This window comes from Colossoma macropomum, unplaced genomic scaffold, assembly GCF_904425465.1.
Source record: "Colossoma macropomum unplaced genomic scaffold, Colossoma_macropomum, whole genome shotgun sequence".
Lineage (NCBI taxonomy): Eukaryota > Metazoa > Chordata > Actinopteri > Characiformes > Serrasalmidae > Colossoma > Colossoma macropomum.
This window is the reverse complement of record NW_023494789.1, coordinates 18011015-18035047: the sequence shown is the minus strand read 5'-3', so window position 1 is coordinate 18035047 and position 24033 is coordinate 18011015. Positions and strand designations below refer to the sequence as shown.

At 40.2% G+C, this 24033-nt stretch overlaps 1 protein-coding gene across 1 annotated transcript in view; it reads left to right on the top strand.

Annotated features, from left to right (window-relative positions):
* Window positions 1-24033, top strand: part of sned1 (sushi, nidogen and EGF-like domains 1) — a 65805-nt gene that overhangs the window by 22973 nt on the left and 18799 nt on the right. The window contains exons 4-17 of the mRNA XM_036570393.1: window positions 104-266; window positions 1283-1408; window positions 1802-1915; window positions 5710-5823; window positions 8535-8648; window positions 9330-9383; window positions 10593-10700; window positions 15229-15321; window positions 17190-17321; window positions 17634-17753; window positions 17874-17990; window positions 21585-21728; window positions 22866-23039; window positions 23855-23968. Coding sequence (XP_036426286.1) covers window positions 104-266; window positions 1283-1408; window positions 1802-1915; window positions 5710-5823; window positions 8535-8648; window positions 9330-9383; window positions 10593-10700; window positions 15229-15321; window positions 17190-17321; window positions 17634-17753; window positions 17874-17990; window positions 21585-21728; window positions 22866-23039; window positions 23855-23968 — 1687 coding nt within the window. The remainder of the gene's footprint in view (window positions 1-103; window positions 267-1282; window positions 1409-1801; window positions 1916-5709; window positions 5824-8534; window positions 8649-9329; window positions 9384-10592; window positions 10701-15228; window positions 15322-17189; window positions 17322-17633; window positions 17754-17873; window positions 17991-21584; window positions 21729-22865; window positions 23040-23854; window positions 23969-24033) is intronic.

The following is a 24033-nucleotide window of genomic DNA, read 5'->3' as shown; positions in this document are numbered from 1 at the left end:
AAAACAGGTTATAAGGTTTTGATACGACAGTGATGATACACACAACTCTGTAAAATTCAAACAGCTCTGAGAGAACTGTCCCACCTCTACCTTCTCTTCCTAGGCAGGTTTTAATGCTGGCGATGGGAAGCGCTATTTCAACATCCCTGGCTCTCGCACTGATGATGTTGTGGAGGTGGAGACAACCACAAACGTGGGCTATCCTGGCCGCTGGATCTTCCGCATTGATGATGCCCAGGTGCAGGTGGGCAGCTGCAATAACTCAGGTAAGACATGAAAGAAAGTGAAAGAGAGAAAGGAGGATAAACACAATTTATCATATCACCATACAGTCGGTTAAGATGTTAGAATATCCTGAACATGTTTGACTGCTTGAAGAAGAAGCATTAGATGCACTCTGCCCATTAAAAGTTTGGGGACAACTTTTCTTCTTTCTAACTTTTCTGAGTTATGTTTGTTACTTTTTAATTAAGTATGAAAAAACGCTTTCAAAGGTTTTGGTAAAGCTGCACTATGTAAGGTATCTTCATAAAATGGAAAGAAGTAGTATTGCTAAACTGGAAGAAATAAAACATTTAAAATATGGTGCGCATGCGCATTTAAAAGGCATTCACTGAAGTATTTTTATGGATGGTTTACGTCTTTGCATATTAGCATCACATGCAAAGGCCCAAAAAGAAGGTCAAAAAATCAACATTATACTAATAATGATATGATGACCAAGTTTTCTGTGAATAATCTTTCATTGTGCTCTCAATCATTAGATTCATCTGCTTGGGGAAGGGGTCTGAAGCACAACCTGTTCCTCTGCACATTGCATACAATTACACACTTCCACCAGAGAGGTCTCCAAATCCTCAAATCTTACATAGTGCAGCTTAAAGCTATCAGCCATTTGCTAATACTTTTGAAATATTTTCAGCTTCATGGTCTTCAGAGTATCTTCCTTGGTATGAAGAACAGATTTTGCCTAAATAATGATGTGAAACTCTTCCAAACTATTGTTTAAAGTACACATTCAAACTCTTTTAGCCCAAAGGTGGTCACAGCTGAAAGGGTTGTGTGCTGACTTCATAATAAAGGTATAGCCTTGGGCATCACTCCTAAGCACACAAAAATGATGATATCTTAACATTGTTCTATTTAAAACAACAAGTTATTGTAATTCATACGTGCTCATTTATTAAAAAAACATTAGGAGAGCTAGGTTTCCCCTAACATTTGACAGCAAGAATAGGAACTAATACACCACTGAACCTCCACATTCTGTTTTAATCCTCAGCTTCGGTCTGCCCAAACCTGAGGCCCTGTCTGAACGGAGGCCGGTGCATCGATGACTGCATCACTGGAAATCCTTCCTTCACATGCTCTTGCTTGGCTGGTTTCACTGGCCACAGGTGCCAGATAGGTATGAGAGTGAGGACACCCCTCAAACACACATACATAAATACACACACACACACACACACACACACACACAAACACACACACTAATAGAGCTTAAATTCATCCTCCATCGTCCTCGCCAGGAAAGAGGAAGTCAGCTTGTAAAAGCAAGATTCCACCCTTCTAGCCAGGGGGACAACCTGAGAGAGTGAACTTCTCTCTGGTCACATCTGCTTGTAATACACATACCAAAGGACCCGTCCAACATTTTGCTGTGGTCAAATCATTACCTTTCCGCCCGTCCCCTCCACTTGAGGATTCCCTTATGTTTTCATTCCTGTGTGCACGTATAATAGAAGTCACATGTCACATGTGACTCTCTTTCTCTCTCTCACTCGCTTTTTCATTTGGGTAGATGTTGATGAATGCTCCTCGTACCCCTGTCAGAACGGAGGCACTTGTGCAGACCAGGTGAACAGCTTCATCTGCCAGTGTCCACTGGGGTTTACAGGAACCATTTGTGAAACAGGTAAGATGCCCCCCAAAAACGTACCTATACATGCTCCATTCACAGTGCATTCTTTTGTAGTGATTGTTGCCAGATTGGGAAAGTTTTACACAACATTGGCCGAAATCTCATTTAACCTAATAGAAATAGCAGCGCACTTTGTTTAGCGTTATTACATAACACTGAGTTTCCAGTTTAAACTGCTATGCTACCAAGCTGGACCGCTGTTTTAATTAATCAAACTGGTATGGTTGGAAACAGTAGTGCTTCTAATGTTAGCATGATTATACACACAGCTTGATTACATAAAAATGTATAAAAAGGCCCAAAACACACAAAATATATCCTAGGTAAGAATGTGTTTACTAGTTTACCTAGTTTAACTAGGTCTGTTCACCTTGGCAGAAGGTTAACAGACTTCTCCAATAATAGAAGGCGCTTTAAGTTACAGTATTTGCTGAAGGATTTAATGTAAAACTGCAACCTACAAAGTAAAGAGTGTTGGTTTTATGTCGTAAACGCTTCAAATGTCCATGCTTAAGGTAGATCTCCCATAAGTAGTTTTTAAACCAATGTAGAAAGTGATTGTACATGCCCATTAGCTCCATGCTAACATGACAAAGAAACCCATAGAGGCACTGGTGCAAATTAACATTATTGTAGCTGCGGTAATCGAATAAACAAATACAGAAGATTTGTGCATTAAACACTGATATGAAGCGCAACTAACACATGTTTCTAAATTTGAATTTAATCTCAAATCAGCTTGTAATTCAACAGCTGCAAGCTGGCAAGTTTGGGTATGGAGGTTTAGGGTCTTCTTAAAGCAGGCTAAGCCTGTTCATGCCCCCATTCTGCACCCCATCCCCCACCCCCACCACCACCACCACATCTTGATGCCAGACCTGCCTTTTTTTCTAAGTGTCCCTCTTTGTACTCCTACAAGTTATGGTTGATTTTGAAGCTGTACACATCCATGCACCTTCTCTCTCATTTTATCCATCCATTCTCCATTAGACCATCATTCATTGTTTGCAACCCCTAGTTGAGCCAACAAATTACCCCAATTATCTTGACATGGTACAGAATGCATTTACATGTAGTTATTTGGCAGATAGTTTTATCCGGAGGGACTTACAAAAATGTGCAAACAGTAGACAAAGTGATGAAAGAGTAGAAAGAGAATCTAAAATGATTTATGACCAAAAAGACAGAATTCCTATTTTTATTTCAATGTGCAACAGTTTCTTCTACTACTGAAGGTGTCAAAAAGGTTTCTTTCGAGCATTGCCATAAGGAACCACTTCTGGTTTCCTAAAGAACCATTTAAAAGATTGTTCTTTAGAGTTGAATTGAGTTGTGAGTGTAAAGTGAGTGTGAGATGTTTTACAGTTTAAAGAACTTCCACATGATATAAAAGCTCTAGGAAGAACCATTAAATTGGTGTACAACCTTTACAGCATGTGAAGAAGATTCTTCATACTCACAGATCTCTTTTTCAAATATGGTTCTTTACGGAACCTAAAGTATTTTTCTAAGGCATCAACCTTTTTTAAGAGTGTTGTACACTAATACCTTTCAGGTTTATCATCCACTGCTATCATCCATCTTTGCTCTTCCTCATAGAGCTTCTATTGTTTGGATGCAAAGCAGTTTATGGAATTGGCTTGTAACTCACTCACTCACTCACATTTAGCAGGGAAATCAAATAGTTTTAGATGCACAGTAACTCTGTGCCTCCTTGTTTAATTACACCAACCTGCAACCTATCTTTCTTCTAACTCCTCAAACCACGTTTTAGTTTCATACAGTTTTTGTTATTAATATACTTCCAGTGCATACACTTCAAATTTATACACATCTTTATCAATATAAAAGACATTGGTTGAGAAGATTTGACATGACAAGTAGCAGTCATGGAAAAAGCTACCCAAAGTATGCATTTAAACCAATGCATAAACCCTATATTTCATTGAAAATACTAAAAAGACAAAATATCAAATGTTGAAACTGAGAAATTTTATTGTTTTTTGGAAAATATGCACCCATTTTTATTTGTTGCCAACAGCACATTCCAAAAAAGTTGGGACGGGGGAAACAAAAGGCTGGTAAAGCTGTGTAATGCTAAAAAACACCTGGTGGTTGATTGGCAACAGGTCAGTAACATGAGATTGGGTATAAAAAACATCCGAGAGAGGCTGTGTCTTTCAGACGTAAAGATGAGGAGGGGTTCACCACTTTGTAAACGACTGTGCGAGCAAATAGTGCAACAATTCAAGAATAATGTTTCTCAACATAAAATAGCAAAGAACTGTTGCTTTTCATCATCTACAGTACATAATAACATTAAAAGACTCAGAGAATCTGGAGAAATCTCTGTATGCAAGGGACAAGGCCAAAAACCATTATTTGCTGGCCATGATCTTTGGGCCCTCAGGCTGCACTGCATTAAAAACAGACATGATTCTCTGGTGTAAGTCATGGGCTTGGGAACACTTCTTTTCATTTGAAATTCTTTTTGGAAATCATGGACACTGTGTCCTCTGGGCTAAAGATCACTCAGCTTGTTATCAGTGCACAGTTCAAAAGCCAGTATTCATGATGGTATAGGGTTGCATTAGTGCACATGGCATGGGTGACCTGCACATCTGTGAAGGCACCTTTAACGCTGAATGATATCTACATGTTTTGGCAACATATGCTGCCATCCAGATGACATCTTTTTCAGGGAAGGCCTTGTTTATTTCAGCAAGACAATGCCAAACCACATTCTGCATGTTTTACAACAGCATTGCTCTGTATTAAAAGAGTCTGTGCGCTAAACTGGCCTGCCTGCAGTCCAGAACTGTCACCCACTGAAAACATTTGGCGCATTATGAAATGAAAAATACAACAAAGGAGACCCCGAACTGTTGAGAAGCTGAAATCCCGTATCAGACAAGAATGGGAAAATATTTCACTTTCAAAACTGCAGCAGTCGGTCTCCTCAATTCCCAAATGCTTACAAAGTGTTGTTAAAAGATGAGGTGATGAAACACAGTGGTAAACATGCCCCAACTTTTTTGGAACGTGTAGTTGGCATCAAATTCAAAATGGTCATATATTTTTCAAAAAATAATAAAATTTCTCAGTTTCAACGTTTGTTATGTTGTCTTTGTAGAATTTTCCTTTAAAAATATGGTTTACATGATTTGCATATCATTTCATCCTATTTTTATTTACATTCTGTGCAGCATCTCAACTTTTTTTGGAAATGGGGTTGTATATTAAATAACAAAAAGTGTCTGAATATTTGTTTCCCCTTACTGCTACTAAAGTTTTGTTTAATTTATATTTTATTCATTTCTAATTTAAAAATGTTATCATATGTAGTAGCTGCTGATGAATAATTCTTAAGATTAATTATTTAATAATAATAATAAGGTTAAAAGCTATGCTACAGCCTGATTAGCTATGCTGCATTCTTGTATCAGCCTAAAAAGAGATGCACAGAAGTGACTGAAAGAGGCTGTGAGGTTTCGGCTCCATAAGCTTTTCACCATGCTGTGACCTCTCCTTCTCCCCTTCCCTCTCTCTCTCACTCTCTCTCTCTCTCTCTCTCTCAGTCTGTCCCCCCTCCCCTGGCGCTCCGTTGGCTGCAGCCTCCCTCTCGTTCCCACAGTCCAGCCTGCGGAGATGTATCAAACCTCTAATACCTTTCACAGCCAGAAGCGCATACTTTCAGAGTGAGGGGAACGGCGTGGCGGATATATTAATCAGCTGAGTAAATATCCCGTGTGTGTGTGTGTGTATGTGTGTGCGTGTGTTGCCTGCAGACATTGACGAGTGCCAAGAGAATCCATGCCTCAATGGAGCTCGGTGCATTGAGGGTGTCGGCAGCTTCACCTGCGAATGCCAGGCAGGCTACACCGGGCCTGTTTGTGAGACAGGTGAGCATGTCTGGAGGTGGAAAGTGTCACTGAAAGGGCAATGTGTTCCCCAGGGCACTCTGCTTTCTGCATCAGGCCTGCTCCTGTTCATCTGGCAGAAGGCTGACTTTACAAAGCCTGCTATGGCACAGGTCTTTTAATGGCAGGTCAGCACTGAAAAGCTTATCCTTGTCGTCAGCCACCAAACACCGCCCCTCCCCCTACTTGTGATTATTATTCTTCAGTAATGTCATTAGTTTCAGATCTCACAAGTCCCACTAGTTTATGCATGTGATATGGGAATTTTGGTCATACAGAATGATCAGAAATTAAATCATTAATTAGTCTATTAAATTATACAAAAAACTTGGAACTCAAAGCATGCCAATTTAAGGTAACACTTTAGGTAAAGTACAGTTAAAGCTTCAGCATTGCTAGAAAATAGTTGCTAAGTTAACACTAGGTAATTACAGTAGCCTAGCCTTTGCCAGCAGTTGACAATGCTAAATCAAAGCAATGTGCTATTATGCCAGCTGCAGTGGAATTGTTTTATTTTGCACCATTTTTCTCAATATCAATACAAGAATTGTTAACAATGTAGCATCATAAAATGCTCGAATATTATACATAAAAATGCCTGACAAATTCTTCTCTACTGAAAAAAAGACCCTTTGAACCACTGGGATTGAAGTTGGAGGTTTCGTGACTAATGGGACTTGATTTAATGGTTAGTATTAGAAACCACTACCCTCTTAAAAATAAAGGTGCCACGAAGGGTTATTTGTGCTAGGGCTGCCAGGGCCTCAGGAACGAGCGAGCATTTGACCTACCACTTTTACTTGGAGTGCTGACCCACCACTTTCTGACTGAGTTCAGGATGCTTATGTCATAAAGAAATTTAACTACATGGAGTGCTGACCAATAGAAACGAACAGAGAGAGAGTCAAACTCATCGGCAGAACCAATCAAAATTTCAGTTTCAGCTGGGAGGGCAGGACATAATTTAAACAGCAAAGGCTTTGTAAGTTCATGTTCAGTGAGAGGAGCCGCAGCTCACTAATCTGGTAGTGCACTGGGTTACAGTTTGAATTTACCAACTGTTAGTTTTAACATTTCTTACTGATTGCTTTACTATTTCTTTCTTTAGTTTGTCTAGACAAATCAAAACTCTGACTGTATTTAGGTCTGTACCAAACAACTGAACTGTGGACTCCTGATTCAGTTCGCTGCTGTTGAAAACGCATTTTTACGATGGCTTGTCAGTTCTTTTTCTGGACATTATAAGGACAAACACTAGACCAGGAGAGCAAATTTGGTCTGACAAGTAGGGGGGCCAATGTCAAGAGGCTATAGCTTCCATACAGCAGTTCAAGTGTAAAAGTGGGTGTACAAATTACACTGCCTGTAATTACACTTATCATATTGATATCTCATACTTTAGGTATCAATATTAAAACACAAAAACAGGAATAATAATATCTTGCATATAATCATGATATGTCATGTTTTCCATTGTGTCACTAAAAATCTTAGTCTGATCCACATGTTTCTATAGATATTTTAGCCAAATACTCCAATATGAATAAATATAATAAATGATCATAGTACAATAAAGTGGTGTTAAACAAGTACAGGGCAGGTTAGTATTTCTTTTTATTATTACTGACTAACTAAACAACACAGCAGTCTATTTTGGGTTTAATTAGTTTCTAAAAGTAATTGACAGTTATATTATCATTGATATTTAACTGTTTTGCAACTCAACTACGTATATATTTTTTTTACAACCATTTGGGACCCACAAACTGTCTGACCTATCATCGCTGTCCAATGAAATACAAGTATTTCCAAAATAGTAACTTTACAGGAGAAGGAAAAAACACTTTTACCTTTCATTGTAAGTCAATGTAAAAAGATTTTGTTCCAAGTGATTTTAGAGCATTTCTATTGGTCCATGCATCATGAAATTTTTTGCACAACGTAAAGGACTACTGGTGTGTTGAAATGATTTAGAAAACAGAAAATCGACAAAAATGCAGATACATGGTTTTCTTTGGACAGTGACGATATGTTGAAAAATGGATTTGCATCAGTGCATTAGACATTAGGATGTCAGTGTCTGTTCATGTTTGTCCAGTCAGTGGACTGAATAGTTCACACTACTAATTTACACTACTACTAGGGAATCGCTCAAAGAACCCTTTTAAGAGTGTAGCTCCCTGTAGAACACCTTTAGATTCCAGTAGAAAACAATCAAATCTAGAATCTCTCACAGGTCACCTGTTAACTCACTGAGATGCTTTATATTGTGATATCAACTCATCAGGAAAGCACAAAATACTGTTACTAACCATTAGAGATCATGACAAAGCCACCAGGAACCAAGAGAAACCAAGCTTGATGTGATGTATGGAGAGACACAGCCGCCCTGCTTCACGAATTGGACACTCCACAGTGGAGCTTATTGAGGAAACACAAGCCCAGTTGGGAAATCCTTCGGGAGCGAAACTGTTGGCCCTGCACATATTTTGAACCCTTGTTTCTACATAAGACTGGATTACTCTTAATACTAGACACCTGGTCGATGTAACTGTACACCTGCATGAACTCTAACACATCCTCAAGTCTTAAGACATCAATGTAAAGTCAGTTCCAGGCTGTTCCAAAGATGAACTCCCTGAAGGTCCCTGCGCTGATGAATGAAACTTGTGTTTTTGTGTTTGTGGATCTAGACGTTAATGAGTGTGAGTCCACGCCGTGTCTGAATGGAGGGGAGTGTGAGGACCGGGTGAATAACTACACCTGCACCTGCACTGCAAACTTCACTGGAAACCACTGTGAGACAGGTGAGCTCCCTTTAAACCGTCTTTCTCTGGAGCCCACTACAAAGACTGCTCTTTTCCGTCTTTCCTTCTTTCTGCATTATCCGTCCATTATTTTTTATTTCCCTTTGCAGTGGGAAAAATGTTTCATGATAGAAGATGTTTATACAGCCAACCAAGCTACTTTCTCTTTTTTTTCATTTGACTTCCTGCGTTATAACATTTTCCAACTGGGACAGAAACAGGCACATGCATACACAATGAAATTCTGCATAAAAAGTGAAGACGAGAACGGGATGACTGTGGCTTCAGGTTGCACGTCTGACTGACTGACCTCATGTATTTGCAAAAAGCTTCTGCAACAATCTCCTGGTTCTCAGGCATTTGGTTTTTGGTGCGGTTGACCGTTCGGTTTGTCTGAGGTCAAAGTGGCTTAACCAGCCTTTAAGGGAGAGGTTCCCAAAACAAGTGAGACAGTTCCCCAAGTGAAACTGAGGGCTGTGGTTTGAACTTCATAAATTTACCCTGCGCCCTCTTTGATTTTTGTTATTACCAAGAAGCACTTTTGGTTTGGTGCAGATTTATGGCTGCATTAGGTCATGATAACCCTGAATGAGGAAAAATCTACATCACATGATAGACGTGAAAAAAGGAAAACATGCAAATCTGGGTTACAGTCAAGGTTTTTTTCTTCTTTTCCAACAGAGTTAGTGGCCATTGTGACCAATTCCTCTACTACTGTTGGCACAAATCAGACAGGTAAACTTCTTCTATTTTCAAGCACCTATTCAGGACCTTCATTATAAGGGCCGGGTATTGTCAACAATTGGTTTTCAGCTGATCATATCACTGCCATTGTGAATGTGTAGCAAACAGCAAGCTCAGTCAAAAATGCCAATAATGCAGCTGTCCATGGCTGGGAGCCCTAGCAAGCATAATTATCTCAGGGTAGGTAGGATGGCCCTCTGCTCCTCCCAACCGTTAGCATGGTGCTAGCCAGTGTGGGTGACTGTTAGCTGATATAACAGAATTGGCAGTTAGTGTTCTCCACCAAGTATATAGTTCAAAAAGGTGTGTTGGTAAAAGATTAAAGGCAACAGCAATAGAAATATAAGTTTTTGCATAACAGTGATGAGGTGCTAGCCTTCACCCTCCCAGCATAGTGTGAAGGGGGAAATCTAGCCAGTGCATGAAACTGGCTTTTTCTATATTAGGGACAAAATTGAATAAAATTTACCAGAAAAAAATATCAGAAAAAAGCAAATTGCCATCATTTAGTGTTGTGCAAATGATAACAAGCTAACTGGTGTCTGGTAGCTCTCTAGAGTTGCCACCTCAGCCCTGTGAAATTCCTAGACGTGCAATCAGTGGCTTTATTTTGACTAAATTCAGTGGACAAGTAACTATGCTCATGATACAATCTAAACTAGATAGATGCCAGTTCAGTTATAGAGGCCAGTCATCTCAGTTATGGCGTCACAGTGCTGCCAACAGTACACCTTTCCTAAACAGCTGTCCCTACATGAGGGCAATCGGAGCCAATCAAACCCATTCTTTGAAATGGCTTGATTGCATAAAAGGAAGCAATTTAACTATCATAAGAAATGCTAACATACCAGAATACATTTTGTGTCCAGGAATGGAATATTTTTTTTCCTGGACAGACAACCAAAATCCAGGATGATCCAGGCAAATCCTGGATGTGTGGCAACCTTATAGCTTCATTGTTAGCCACATTAGCACATTTAGTCAGGCTAGTCCTATAAGTAGGTATTTCATTCACTTTAACTGAGCTATAGAAATGGGTGTGAATACACAGATAGGTAGTTAAATAAATACTAATGCAAAGGGTTCAAAATAATCAATGCAAAATTGTGACAAACAATCGTGATCCAATGATTGATCATAGTATCAGCATCAGTCTACTTTCATAATTAATTTTGAGGTTTGGTTTCTCAACCTATCCAGCATCCTGTGTGGGAGAGGGCTGCGAGAGTCACCAGAGCTGCAAGAACGTCGGCCCTGGAAGCTACGACTGCACCTGCAACCCGGGCTACTATGGCGAGAACTGTGAAGGTACGACCGGCTTCTTCCACACTGCTTCTCCTTAGGCGGGCAGGTATGCAGCAGTGAGGAGGAGAGCGTGGCAGACGGCGCTATGCCACAGGAATTTGGAGTGCTGCCTGGGAAGACCATGCAGCCATGATAGATGAGTATAATTATCCAAACCGACATGGCCTCGCCCAGTTTACTACACAGCCCTCGCAGCAACGGGCGCTTGATGTTGCAAAGTAATTGCTTTATGGCACCTTTTATTAGTTTACCAACAAGAGGAAGGGCTTCTGTCTAGACTTGAAAGGGCCTCTCTTTTTACGAGATGGCACCAATGTTTGGAATTCACTTCCTGCAGACAAAGCTGAAGAGATATGGGTACACATGCTGGCTCATGGAGATCCGGCTCATGGTCGTGTGCCTGGAATGGCTTCTTGGGATGGTGGACACGGTAGTGGCAGTTGGTTAACCCCTTAAACCCTAACAGGCCTGTGTGTGGGTCAACGCTTCAATTTAGAGATGGGCAATATGACAACATTTTATCTTTATAGTGACAAAACTTGTTATCATGATAAACACACTGTCATCTGAGCATATTGTGGATATACTCAGTACTTAAAAACAGTGACCAACTGCAAGATTTAATACAAAAAGCATAATTAATCCTTTTTTAATTGGATGCACTGCAGCAAATGTGGACTAAAAATAATTTTACTAGACGTTTTTGATAGCAATTTTTAAAATCTGGCACTATTAGTGCATTTTGTGCATTTAATATATGGTGATATGTATTGTGTATTGTGAAAATGTCTTGTATCGTGATGTAATATTTTTGCCATAACATCCACCCTTACTTCAATTCCTTACTCTCATAACTACATAAATACAGATTATTGATTTAGTACTTAATTATTTACATATAGGACTTATATAGTACTCAATATATTCTAAAAAAAACTGTCCGAATGTTTCCTGGCTTAGATGTAAGGTTCTATGAAAAACCTTGATAACGATTTATCTGAATAGGCCACTATAGATACTTTGTAGATACTAACCTTGCACTTATTTTACAACCCCATTTCCAAAAAAGGTGGGATGCTGATGTGCAAATCATTTAAACCCATAATTTATTTAAAAAAAAACTACAAAGAAAACATATCAAATGATGAAACTGAGAAATTTTATTGTTTTTTGAAAAATATATGACCATTTTGAGTTTGATGCCAACAACATGTTCCAAAAAAGTTGGGTCGGGGGAAACAAAAGGCTGGTAAAGTAATGCTAAAAAAACACCTGGTGGTTGATTGACAGTAGGTCAGTAACATGACTGGGTATAAAATAGCATCCCAGAGAGGCTGAGTCTTTCAGAAGTAAAGATGAGGAGGGGTTCACAACTCTGTGAAAGACTGCACAATCAAATTCAACAATTCAAGAATAACATTTCTCAACATAAAATAGCAAAGAACTGTTGCTTTTCATCATCTACAGTACATAATAACATTAAAAGATTCAGAGAATCTGGAGAAATCTCTGTATGCAAGGGACAATGTGAAAAAACAGTATTTGCTGGCCATGATCTTTGGGCCCTCAAGCAGCACTGCATTAAAAACAGACATGATTCTCTAGTGTAAATCACTGCATGGGCTCAGGAACACTTCTGAAAACCACTGTCTGTGAAAACAGTTTGTCGCTGCATCCACAAATGCAAGTTAAAACTCTAAAACGCAAAGAAGAAACCATACATCAACAGGATCCAGAAACGCTGCCATCTTCTCTGGGCCCGAGCTCATTTCAAATGGACTGAGGGGAAGTGGAAAAGTGTCCTGTGGTCCAACAAATCAACATTTGAAATTCTTTTTGGAAACCATGGACACTGTGTCCTCCGGGCTAAAGACCACTCAGCTTGTTATCAGTGCACAGTTCAAAAGCCAGTATTCATGATGGTATAGGAGTGCATTTGTGTGCATGGTATGGGTGATGTGCACATCTGTGAAGGCAGCATTAATGCCACTGAATACATCTGGCGCATTATGAAATGAAAAATACGATAAAGGAGACCCCGAATTATTGAGCAGCTGAAATCCTATATCAAACAAGAACGGGAAAACATTTCACTTTCAAAACTACAGCAGTTGGTCTCTTAATTTCCCAAAAGCTTACAGAGTGTTGTTAAAAGAAGAGGTGATGAAACACGTTTTTGGAACATGTTGTTGGCATCAAATTCAAAATGGGCATATATTTTTCAAAAAACAATACAATTTTCCTTTAAAAATATGGTTTACATGATTTGCATATCATTGCATTCTATTTGTATTTACATTCTGCACAGCGTCCCAACTTTTTTGGAAATGGGGTTGTACATTAAACTGGTGAATGGTTAGTCAAAAAATCAAATTTCCACAATTTTCCCACTTACACCAGATTTTATTGAACAGCCAAGACATGTTTGGTGTCCAAGATTTTGCTTTTATAATTTAGTGCTGCAGCTAACATTGCTAGCAATTACTAGAAATCAATAGTTACCCAAATATTTTCCATAAATACCACTTCAGAACTTCTCTCAACCCATACCCAGCCTTCATTAGGGTCCCTAAAACATGTTTATGTTACAGTATTACTTAATGTGTAACTATAAAAAATGATCAAAGCCTGACTGTCTACCTGAACACCGCAACACTTTACTTTTTAGACAACAGGTGTTTTACTGAATTACAAAACTTACTCCACTTCATGCGCATGCATGTCAGGGAGGCATATAGATGCTAGACTGTGTTTGTAATTTTCAAAGTTAAGGTATATATTTATGAATAATTATATATAAGCATATATCTTCAGTTCAAAAGATGATAAAACTCATGTATAAACATAAAAAAGAAAAGCCATGAACGTATTCTGTAGTGTCTGTACGCATGCGTCAAATGGGTGTAGTCAAAGTCAAATTTTGATCGTTTAACAACTGTTGTCTTAAATGGCTGCCCACAGTGCTAAGCTACACAGTGGTACAAAAATTTTGTACATTTTTATAATTCACAGTAAGTCATACTATGCACTAAACCACATCAACAAGTCTGCGCAACCTTAATAAAGGCCTTGAATATGGTTTAAGTGGATTGAAAGAAGTTTTGGGCATGAGTTTATAAAAAAGGTTTGGGTGACTATTGACTCCTTGCGTTTGTTAGCCTGATAGTTTGTTAATATGAGCTTCTGTACAAAATCTAAATGGCACGATCCAAATAAAGGTGTAGATCCTTTGCATTACATGGAGATTCTTTTACCTTTAAAAAGATTCTTCACACTCACAAATACCATTTACACCAATAGTTCTGAAGAACTACTGAAAGATTCTTTATGAAACCAAGAGTGGTTGTTCTGTGGCATCACTTCAAACAAACTTTTATGAAATCTTAATAAGTGTATTAAGTTTTAAGATTAATAACTGAATAATAAGACCACAGTTTAAGGGCAGGACGGCTAGAGCCTGCACATTGCCACAGTCAAGCCACATGATGCAGTACTGCTGTCCGTCCATAGTGCTTTTCCACCTTCTGAACCATCTCTGTGGAGCCAGTCTCTGCTGCACTTTGCATTTGCTGTTGTTTTGCTTTATGCATGCTTTTGGTCATCGCGTTCTTAAATGAAGGGTTCTGGATAGAGTTTCCCACTCTGAAGCTGTCCACTGAGGGTTTTTTCTTTACTTTTCCCTCTAAGAGCGCTTGAATAGTATGTGAGCCACTGCAAATTCACGCTACTCCTCACCCTCGAGCTGAAATAACTATCAGCGTTTATATAGACTCTCTTAAATCTCCCGAATACCTTCCTGCCCGGCGAACTTGGAAGGCCCAGTGGAAAAAGGCGCGCGGTCCTGCGAGGAAGAGGAGGTAGCGGCCCGCAGGCAGAACACAGGAGCGCCTAATCGTCCGCCGAGATCAAAGCCAAAGGCCTCACGGAGAGCCCATGAAAATGGCTCCACTGAATTAACCATCTATTAATTGCCTCCAGGGCCATACATTCTGATCAAAAAACATGTTCCATATTATCAGAAAAATAATACCCTCACGCAAGCCCCCTGGACTTCAAAAGGAAGCAATTTAGCAGTGATACAGCCACTTCCTTTGATCCACTTCTGCAATTACGAGGGGGGGAGGAAAATAAAAACAGTTGTGCACGGTTTGCACCGAAGAGAGAAGCAGAAAACTGACTTACAGTCGTCCAGCAATGCATGAACTGTGTGGGAAAAGACGTGGAAAAGAGTGACCCAGGAGAAAAGTTTAGAATGAAAAAAAAAAATCCCTCCCCCCTGCATTGCGTTACACTACACACACAGACAAATCTCCATTCCCACACATGTGCTTCCTCTGTATTTACACTTGGTGCCACTTTGACTAATGCGGAAAGAGTACAACATGGTTTAGGATAGTTAGAATGTTTACTTCTCCAGCACAGTAAAAACTACAGTGACCTCCTTCAGGCCAACAGCGAGAACCTGCACAACTCATGAGTCTCTCTCTTTCTACCTCTCTAACCCCTCCTCTCTCCCTCTCTTTCCTTGTAGAGGAGTGTCCATGCCAGAATGGAGGTGTTTGTGTTGATGTGAATGGCACCTGTGAGTGTCCAACAGGCTTCACTGGACTCTTCTGTCAGTTTGGTATGCCTTTTCTGCAATACAAAGGAAATATGTGCCTTTTCAGCAAATCTTGATCAGCTTTGCAGAAACGTGTTGAGAAAAAAGGCTTTCTTCTTATCTCAAATTTGTCATGTATTAGACTGCATAATACACACCTCAATTTCCAGAAAGTTGGGACAGTGTGTGAAACGCAAATAAAAAAAGCAGCAATTTGTAAATCCTCTTTGATCTGTATTTAAATGAAAACAGAATGAAAACAAATCATTGCATTTTTTGTAATTATACACTCAGTTGGGACAGAAGCAAATATAAGACTAGGAAGGTCATGAAATCTTAAATTGCTTATCAATCTTGCTTGCGTATCAGTGGACCATCCAGGAAAGCCCAATCTTTTATGAGCAAGGATCTTTCAAGACCCCAAAAATGTGTCAGCAAATAATCCAACAGTTTAAGAACAACATTTCTCAGTGAGCCCGTGTAAAGACTTTAGGTACTTCACTCTGCCCACTGCATAATACACTATACAGACAAAAGTATTGGGACACATCTCTTAATCATTAAATTCAGGTGTTTATTTCAGTCCCACTGCCACAGGTGTACAAACTCAAGCACTTAGCCATGCAGTCTGCCTTTACAAACATTTGTAAAAGAATGGGCCGTTCCAAAGAGCTCACTGAATTTGAGTGTGTTACTGTAATAGGATGCTACCATTGCAACAAGTCAGTTTGTGAAATTTATTCCCTCCTAGATATTCCACAATCAACTGTGGGTGGTATTTTTAAAAAGTGGAAGCATTTAGGAATCACAGCAACTCAGCTATGAAAAAGGAAAATACATAAATTCAATTAACATCAGCACAAAAACTGTGCATCAGGAGCTTCATGGCATGGGTTTCCATGGCCGAGCAGCTGCACGCAAGCCTAACCTAATCACCAAACCTAATGCCAAGTGTCGGATGGAGTGGTGTAAAGCACGCCACCACTGGACTCTGGAGCTGTGGAGTGACAAATCATGCTTCTCTATCTGGCAGTCTGATGGAGGAGTCTGGGTTTGGCGAATGTCAGGAGAACGTTTCCTGCCTGACTACATTGTGCCAACTGTAAAGTTTGGTGGAGGAGGGATAATGCTATAGTATTGTTTTTCAGGGTGACATAGACCCCTTAGTTCCAGTGAAGGAAAATCTTAATGCTTCAGCAGACCAAGACATTTTGAACAATTGTATGCCTCCAACTTTGCAGGAACAGTTTGGGGAAGGGTCTTTTCTGTTCCAGCATTACTGTGTCCCAGTGCACAAAGCAAGGTCCATAAAGGCATGGCTGGGTGCGTCTGGTGTGGAAGAACATGTCTGGCCTGCACAGAGTCCTGACCTCAGCCCCATCAAACACCTTTGAGATGAAATAGAGATTGTGAGCCAGGCTCTCTCGTCCAACATCGGTGTGTCTGACCTCACAAATGCTTTTCTGGATGAATGGACAAAAATTCCCACTTCTTTCTTGTAGAAAGCTTCTCAGAAGAGTGGAAGCTGTTATAGCTGCAAAGGGGGGACCACCTTCATATTAATGCCTATGGATTTCATATGGGACACCATAAAGGCTCCTTTAGGTGTAATGTGTAGGTGTCCCAATACTTGTGTCCATATAGTGTATATAATGACCATATAGAGTCATTTGAACTACAGGAAGAGAGCAGAAAACAAAATGATTCATGATTTTTCAAGACAAAATTCCTGTAATCTCAGTCCTCCGAATGTACAGTCTGGTTTAGTTCCCTTCTTGCATAGCTCACACACTGATTCAACATTCCTAAAACACAATGTGTCAATGATTTTTTTTACACCTCTGTAACATGCCATTGGTATTTGAGACCCTCTCACTGGCTTTGCTTTCCAGAAGTAACGCAGACCCCATGCAGTAACAGCAGACCATGTCCAGATGGGGGCCCGTGTCTAGAGTATGGTGGCACATATCTCTGCACTTGCCAAACTGGCGTTGATTTTGACCACAAGGACACCTACCCTTATGGTAAGCACTGGAGCGAGAGGCCTACATACACTGCACATGACGCACACCATTTCCATGACAGTAAACACGTCGCACGGCAGTCTGTTAGGGTTGCAAATGCCTCCAAAACACTCCAGGCAGTGAAATTTAAAACATGATTTATTTGTCTGGTGACATGACACGAAGGTAGTGCTTCAGTTTTGCCATTAAGGGTCAAATGATCTATGTTGTCATGCACATTCAGATGATTGAATCATTCCCACAAGCTCAAATAAAAGTCACCAGCTCTCCCAGTGTGATGAATGTGGTCAAGTTGGTGTATGTGTTTTCCAGTACAGCCCCGATCGGCCTGCGATTCGTCGCCATGTCAGAATGGAGGGTACTGCTATGAACGTGATGGAGGCTATACCTGTGATTGCAAACATGGCTATAGAGGGAAGCACTGTGAAATAGGTAATAATTGCCGTGGGTATGTTTATGCTGCATTGTCGATTCCTTTTGCTCTTTTGGCCCCCTTTTGACATGCTTAGTGATACATGCAGCCTTGATTTGTGTCTCTTTTTTTGTCCTCAGTCAGATTAAGTATGTGTGCCTCTAGCCCCTGCCGAAACGGAGGCTCCTGTAAAGAAGAAGCCGGCAGTTACCGCTGTGTGTGTCCTTACAGGTTTACAGGGAAACACTGTGAAGTGGGTGAGTGTTGAGGGGCGACTGACCCATAGAATGTGTCCATTAAGTTTTAAGGTGTATGATTTGTAAAACCAGTCCACTGCATTTCAGCTTAAAACCAGAGTTTAATATGTTATTTGTTGTGTCATGTAGTGTTCCATATCTCAGCATGTCCCTTAGCGTCACCAGTTTGACAGAACAATTTTGTATTGTGTTCATGTTTTTGTTTAGCAATGTTCGCTCACTACAGTACCCAGCATGTTTTATACAAATACATCATACAGCTATTGGGAATCCCTGGGGTGTCAACCAATCCTGACTGCTTGCCCAGCCACTGATCTATAGGCTAATAACCAACAACCAAGCTAACATTAGTGTAATTCACCTTGGCCATCAAACAAAATAGAAATTCTATCTTTATTCAGCATGAAATGGAAGCCAGAGACTGGTTTTTACTCTTTCAGCCAGACAGAAGAAGCCAAACTGAGGAAATGGATTTAGATAGACAGGTACCTTGCAAACTTTAGCTTTTATTTTTATCCTCCTCATTTGATGAGTCATTTCTGCTGTTCAATTCTTCTGTAATTCATTCTCTTCTTTAGAATGATGATTTGAAGACAGTTACTACAGTAATCTGACTGTAATTAGATATTCAGCTTCCTAGCAGAGTAACGTTAGCTCTCTGTCTCCCTTCTGCATTAGCCAGCTAGTGGAAAAAGAAGGAAACATTTCAAATAGCCCTCAAAAATTCACCCCAAAGCTTTTGTAGTTTTTCAAAAGTTCCTCCTACCTTAAAGATATGTCTTCAGAAGGTGGGTTGCATAGTCTTAAAACTGGGAAATATCACTGTAGAGACTAAGGAGGCACCACCACAGGCATAGACATGTTTACATTTCTCATTTTTGCCAGTATCCCTTTAAAGCAGTGGTCACCAATCTTAGTCCTGGAGATCTACGTACTTTCCTGCAGAATCTATTTCCAACCACAGTCTGCCACCCCCATACTTCTTTGGAAGTTGTTGATTGGCTGGATCATCAGATACTGTAGTGTTAGGTATATGGGGATGCAGCATTGGAGATGAGATGCAGGTTGAAACTAAACTCTGCTGGAAAGTAATTCTCCATTGGAAGTTTTGGTGACCACTGCTTCAAAGCAATATTTTGAAATCTGAGCTTCTTTAATTTTGCTCTTGCTAATGCAGCTAAGTAGGGAAAAGTTATATTCCATCAGTCATGCAAACTGCATGCCTAAATCGTCACATGCTTGCCTCAAACCACATTAAATTGGTAAGAATTGGACAGTGTCATATCAGCAAGTTAACTGGTAGGGTGTGAGCATCCATTACTTGTTAGCTACATTAGTCTCGTAGATCCAGTGCAAAACTAAAGAAACAAAACTACAGACACAGTTGACTGACAGCATTTGGAGTAGGGAGCAAGTTGTGTGAATTACATTTTTGCTAAATATTGCTTTATGAATGCTCTCTTTTAGCTTGTGAGTTCTGATGAACATGATGAAATGCCATACATCCAAGCATATGTGTTTGCAGCACTTTTCTAAAATGACCACACAGTCCCATTCTCAGCCTCCTTTCAACAGAGCAGCTCTAGCCATGTGCTGGTCAAATGGAAGAAGTGTGTAATCTGCTTTTGTTCATGTTTGGAGAACTGCACTTCCGCACACACACTGCCATAAAATCTCTGTGAAGAAAATCAGCTCCTCAAAGCCAAGAGGCTTTTCATCTCAGGAATCTCATTATCCCAACTTTGTCCCATATTAAAGTTGTGCAACTGCTTGGCCTTGTGGAATGATCCAATGTGCTGGAGATTGTTCAAGGCTTGGATTTTTCACATATAGGGAAAAAATGACCCTGGCACATGAGCCTGAAAAAGGCTGTGTAGTTCTTTCTCAGAGCTACTGTAATGATTAATGACTTCTCACACATGTTGAGCTCCACATTCACACAAACTGCACATGCAAATATTTGCTCTGAACACTCACACAAGCTCAATCTTGCACAAATAAACACAAATATTAACACACTCCTTTCCCCACATCTCCAGAGTCCCATAACTCTTCAATAGAGTAGAATTGGAAAGTCCTACTATGCACAAACAAAAACCTGCAGTTGTGCATTCTAACATGCAGTAATGCTTGTCTTGAAACTTCAATCAGATTGCAAGATTTTGAGGAATGCTCACCATTTCCAAGCATGAACTTCAGCATCTTATGCATGATACATTAAAGGAGTTCACCAGCATTTCTTAACCTAATCTCTGCCGCAGAGCATACAGTGGATAACCGTGGATAATAGTTTCAAGTTTCCATGTACTTGTAAATAAGAACTGTTGACTTGACACTCTGTACAGTGGCATAACTAGAGCCCCACTGCCAAAAAAATAACCCCAATTACAAAAATGACTAAAAAGCAAAGACAGTGTAATTGCTTACGTACGCACTACTAGGTCTCAAGCAAGTTGATGGTCTCAAAGCATGTCGCTCCACTTGCTTAAGCTTAGCGCCTAATATACATGTTAGTCTGCCTATTTAAGATATTAAAGTTATAAACAATGAATATATAGCACGGTGGAAAAGTCAGAGACTTTCATTTATATTGTTTTAATCAAGTTGGCCTTAGGTACAAATTATTCTTTTTTCAGTGTCATGAAAAAAAGCAGAAAATGTACATTTAACAGAACTTTGCACAGAAATTCCCCTCCCCGCCTGCAGAGGTCACTCTCTCCTGAGCTTTAATTGGCTGACTGCTCACCTGAAGCTTGTCTTCTCATTACTCTCGCTATATATCGCTTGTATTTTGACTATAATTTACCTCTGTTTCAGCTTCTATTCTTTTCACTAGACATGCTCTCAGTTTTTCTGCAAGGATGGTTTTTTTCACACCTCCAAAGTTCAGTCTTAGAAGTTGTTGCCCTTTTTGCTTCTCATGATCCAAGTAATCCCAATTATAAAGTCAAACTCCATCCAAAGTTTTAAGTACTGTTTATCTGATAGTGACAGTTTGGTGGTCTACCAGGTCTTGCGTGGTTGTTAGGAGTCCCATTTTCTCTGTATCTTTAAATATTTTTTGAACACCAGTTTTGTAAATTGAGCAGTAAATCTGTTTAACTCCTTCTTTCATTCTTTCTATTACATTACCAGTGTTGTGGTGTGGGTGGAGTTTTCATAGGTTCCTGACAGATTTTGCATTGAACCGGAGTTGCTTTTCTGTTCTGTTTCTCTAGTGCTTGAAAATTGGATAAAACTTCATAACAGCAGCTTTGGTAACACATTATTTCATGTCTGTCTCATTCTAAGACCCGTATTGTTAGAGTGTAATAGCTGTGGTTTTGAATTTGTGTTATATAGTCTGAACATTTATTCACAGATTTCTCCAACTGCCCACTTGCTTCTATTATAAGTGAGTTTTACATTGCTCATTGTAGCCTGTGTAGTAACTGAAATATAAGCCTTAGTATGTCATAAGCCTGGTATTTTAAGGGGTTAAATCCACACACAGAAAGCTATACATGTTGCACGTGCTAAACACGTTACATTTGACTGATTGATGCGCTCATTAAACACATAGTAACTTTGATTCGATTGTGTATTTGTGTGTAGGGAAGCCAGACCCCTGTGCCTCAGGTCCATGCATGAATGGAGGAACGTGTTTTCACTACATCGGCAAGTACAAGTGTGAGTGCTCTGGATCCTTCATGGGAAGACACTGTGAGATCAGCAAAGCAGCCAACCCAGCTTTGGATGGTAATCTAATCACTTGTCTTTCATTAGAAACTCCCCAGAAATTCAGTGATATGGATCCAATATCATATGATACTTTTCACATTAAACAGCTAAAATCCATCCCCTTAAGTGCAGCCAGTAGGCAAGTTAGCTAGAGAACATAAGACATTTATCTTCATTCAGGTGATGCCAGGAAGAAGTAACGGATGCCAGTTGCTCCTGAAGAGCTTGGCTGTGACTCTCCTCCCCTGAGAGAGAGCCGGATGAAGTCTTCTTTAAATCTGATACTCAATCTGGATTGTGGTTATAACTCTTGACAGTGCCATGGTTCCACACTACCACTGGTTCTTTTGGTTTCCCCTAGGTGGGGTTGAATTCGTGTGCTGCCGGTTCCACTCTCGCAAAATGAAATATCAGCCCCATATTACCTACAGATAAAACATTTCACAATGTGGATGTTTTTACAGCTTCTTTCTATTTATGGACTTGCACGGAGCTCCGAACGCTCAGGTCTTGTGGATAATGTAAAATGAGACCTGCTGATTCTTTACGTTTCAGGGAAAAGCCATAACTTTCATGTCATGTTCTGTTGCTGTTTGAAAAAGACAAAGTAGCTGCTCGGTTTTTTGTAATTGTTCAGTTTTTTCATGAATGATGACAATTCTGTTGATGCCAAATGAGGATTATTTGGTATGAGTAAAGTAGAGCCCTCCACTGAGAGGTAACTGACAGATTCACTGTGTAATTCGTAGTACAAATGTAACATACATAATAATGAACATGTTACATATATGTGCACTACAAGCTTCAAAAACAGTGGGCAGGCATTCGACCCACCACTTTCTGACTGAGTTCAGGACACTTACGATGGCCTCCACCGAAGGGGAGAATTCAACACTAGAGGCTGCTTTTCTCAGCGCATGTCAGCGCCATACTGTCCACATAATCTGCCTGTTTTAACATTTTACTCTTTACAGACTGTCATATATTTCCTGCAGCACTAGCTACTGATAATATCGGCAGGAGAAGCAATAAAATAGGTAAACAACTGGTAATCTCTGACTTCCAGTGGTGCAGTTTAATGCAGGACTAGGCTTAATCCATGTACAGGAAACTGCCCTAATGTGTCATATTGGCTTTACTGGCCCTTTACTACAGGGAAAGACTGTGGTCCCCCTGCTAAGGTGAAGCATGCAGAGGTGCAGTTCTCCTCCACCAGCCCAGGCTCCATGGCTCTGTACGCGTGTCACCCAGGATACACACCCGTTCCCAGGGCCACCCAGAGCATCTGCAGCAGCCAGGGCTCCTGGAGTCAGCCCCCTGTCTGTGAAGGTTAGTGGAACCTTAGCTAAATCTTTCAGCGGCCAGGGTTTGCCCAACGAACGCCAGTGTTTCCAAACGACTCCAGTATTCCAAATGTGGAAGCTAGCTGTAGGCTGTTGGAAAGAACAAACAAGGACACAAGACACAAGCAAGGCTACTAAACACAGGAAACATGGAAAAACATTTGTAAACAAATGCCACGGCGGACAAACATGTTTAAACCCTAGATTTTAAGCTCGGATGCTGTGTAGGTGCACCAACATTAAGTTCATATTGGGGCCTTTGGGGGCACGGCGTACAGTTTAATGCTCCCAAACACACACCACCAGTCTGCGGTCTCTCCACAGGTCATAAACTATGCAGCCGCTTTGGCAACATAACATCAGGAATGAATGTGGATAGTACATCATCCCCACCACAGTAAAAATAAAAACCAATGTATTTAGTGCTACATGCTGTGAGCCAATGAGAGGATGTAGCAGCCAAATGGCCGGTTTGATTTGTCGATATACAGTTTTCTTGTTGCCATGAGAATAGGGCAGAGCTTGTCACCCAATGCCTGATTTAGTGTAATCTGTGTTTTCATGAAAAATTCCTTCAGTATCAATTTTCTGTTCACCTCGAGCCGTGTGTTTATAATGGACTTCGTTTTTCTGGGATGAGTTTCTCTAAAAGATACCTACAAGCATTTTCATCAGCAGTTATCTCTCTGTTTCACAAAGCTGCCCATATTTCAATCGTTACACTTTTAGCAGATTTTTGTTGCTCAGGGGTGGTTTATTTATGTGGGACAGTTGATTTTACTCTCCATTTTTTCTCCTCAGAAATAAACGAGTGCTTGTCACAGCCGTGTATGAATGGAGGCACGTGTCGAGACAGAGTGGCCTCCTTTCTTTGCGAGTGTGAGTCTGGGTTTACCGGCCAACGCTGTCAAACAGGTAACTACAGCCTGCTGACCTTTCATCCACTCTTCATTTACCATTCTTTTCAGGATGATGTGCTG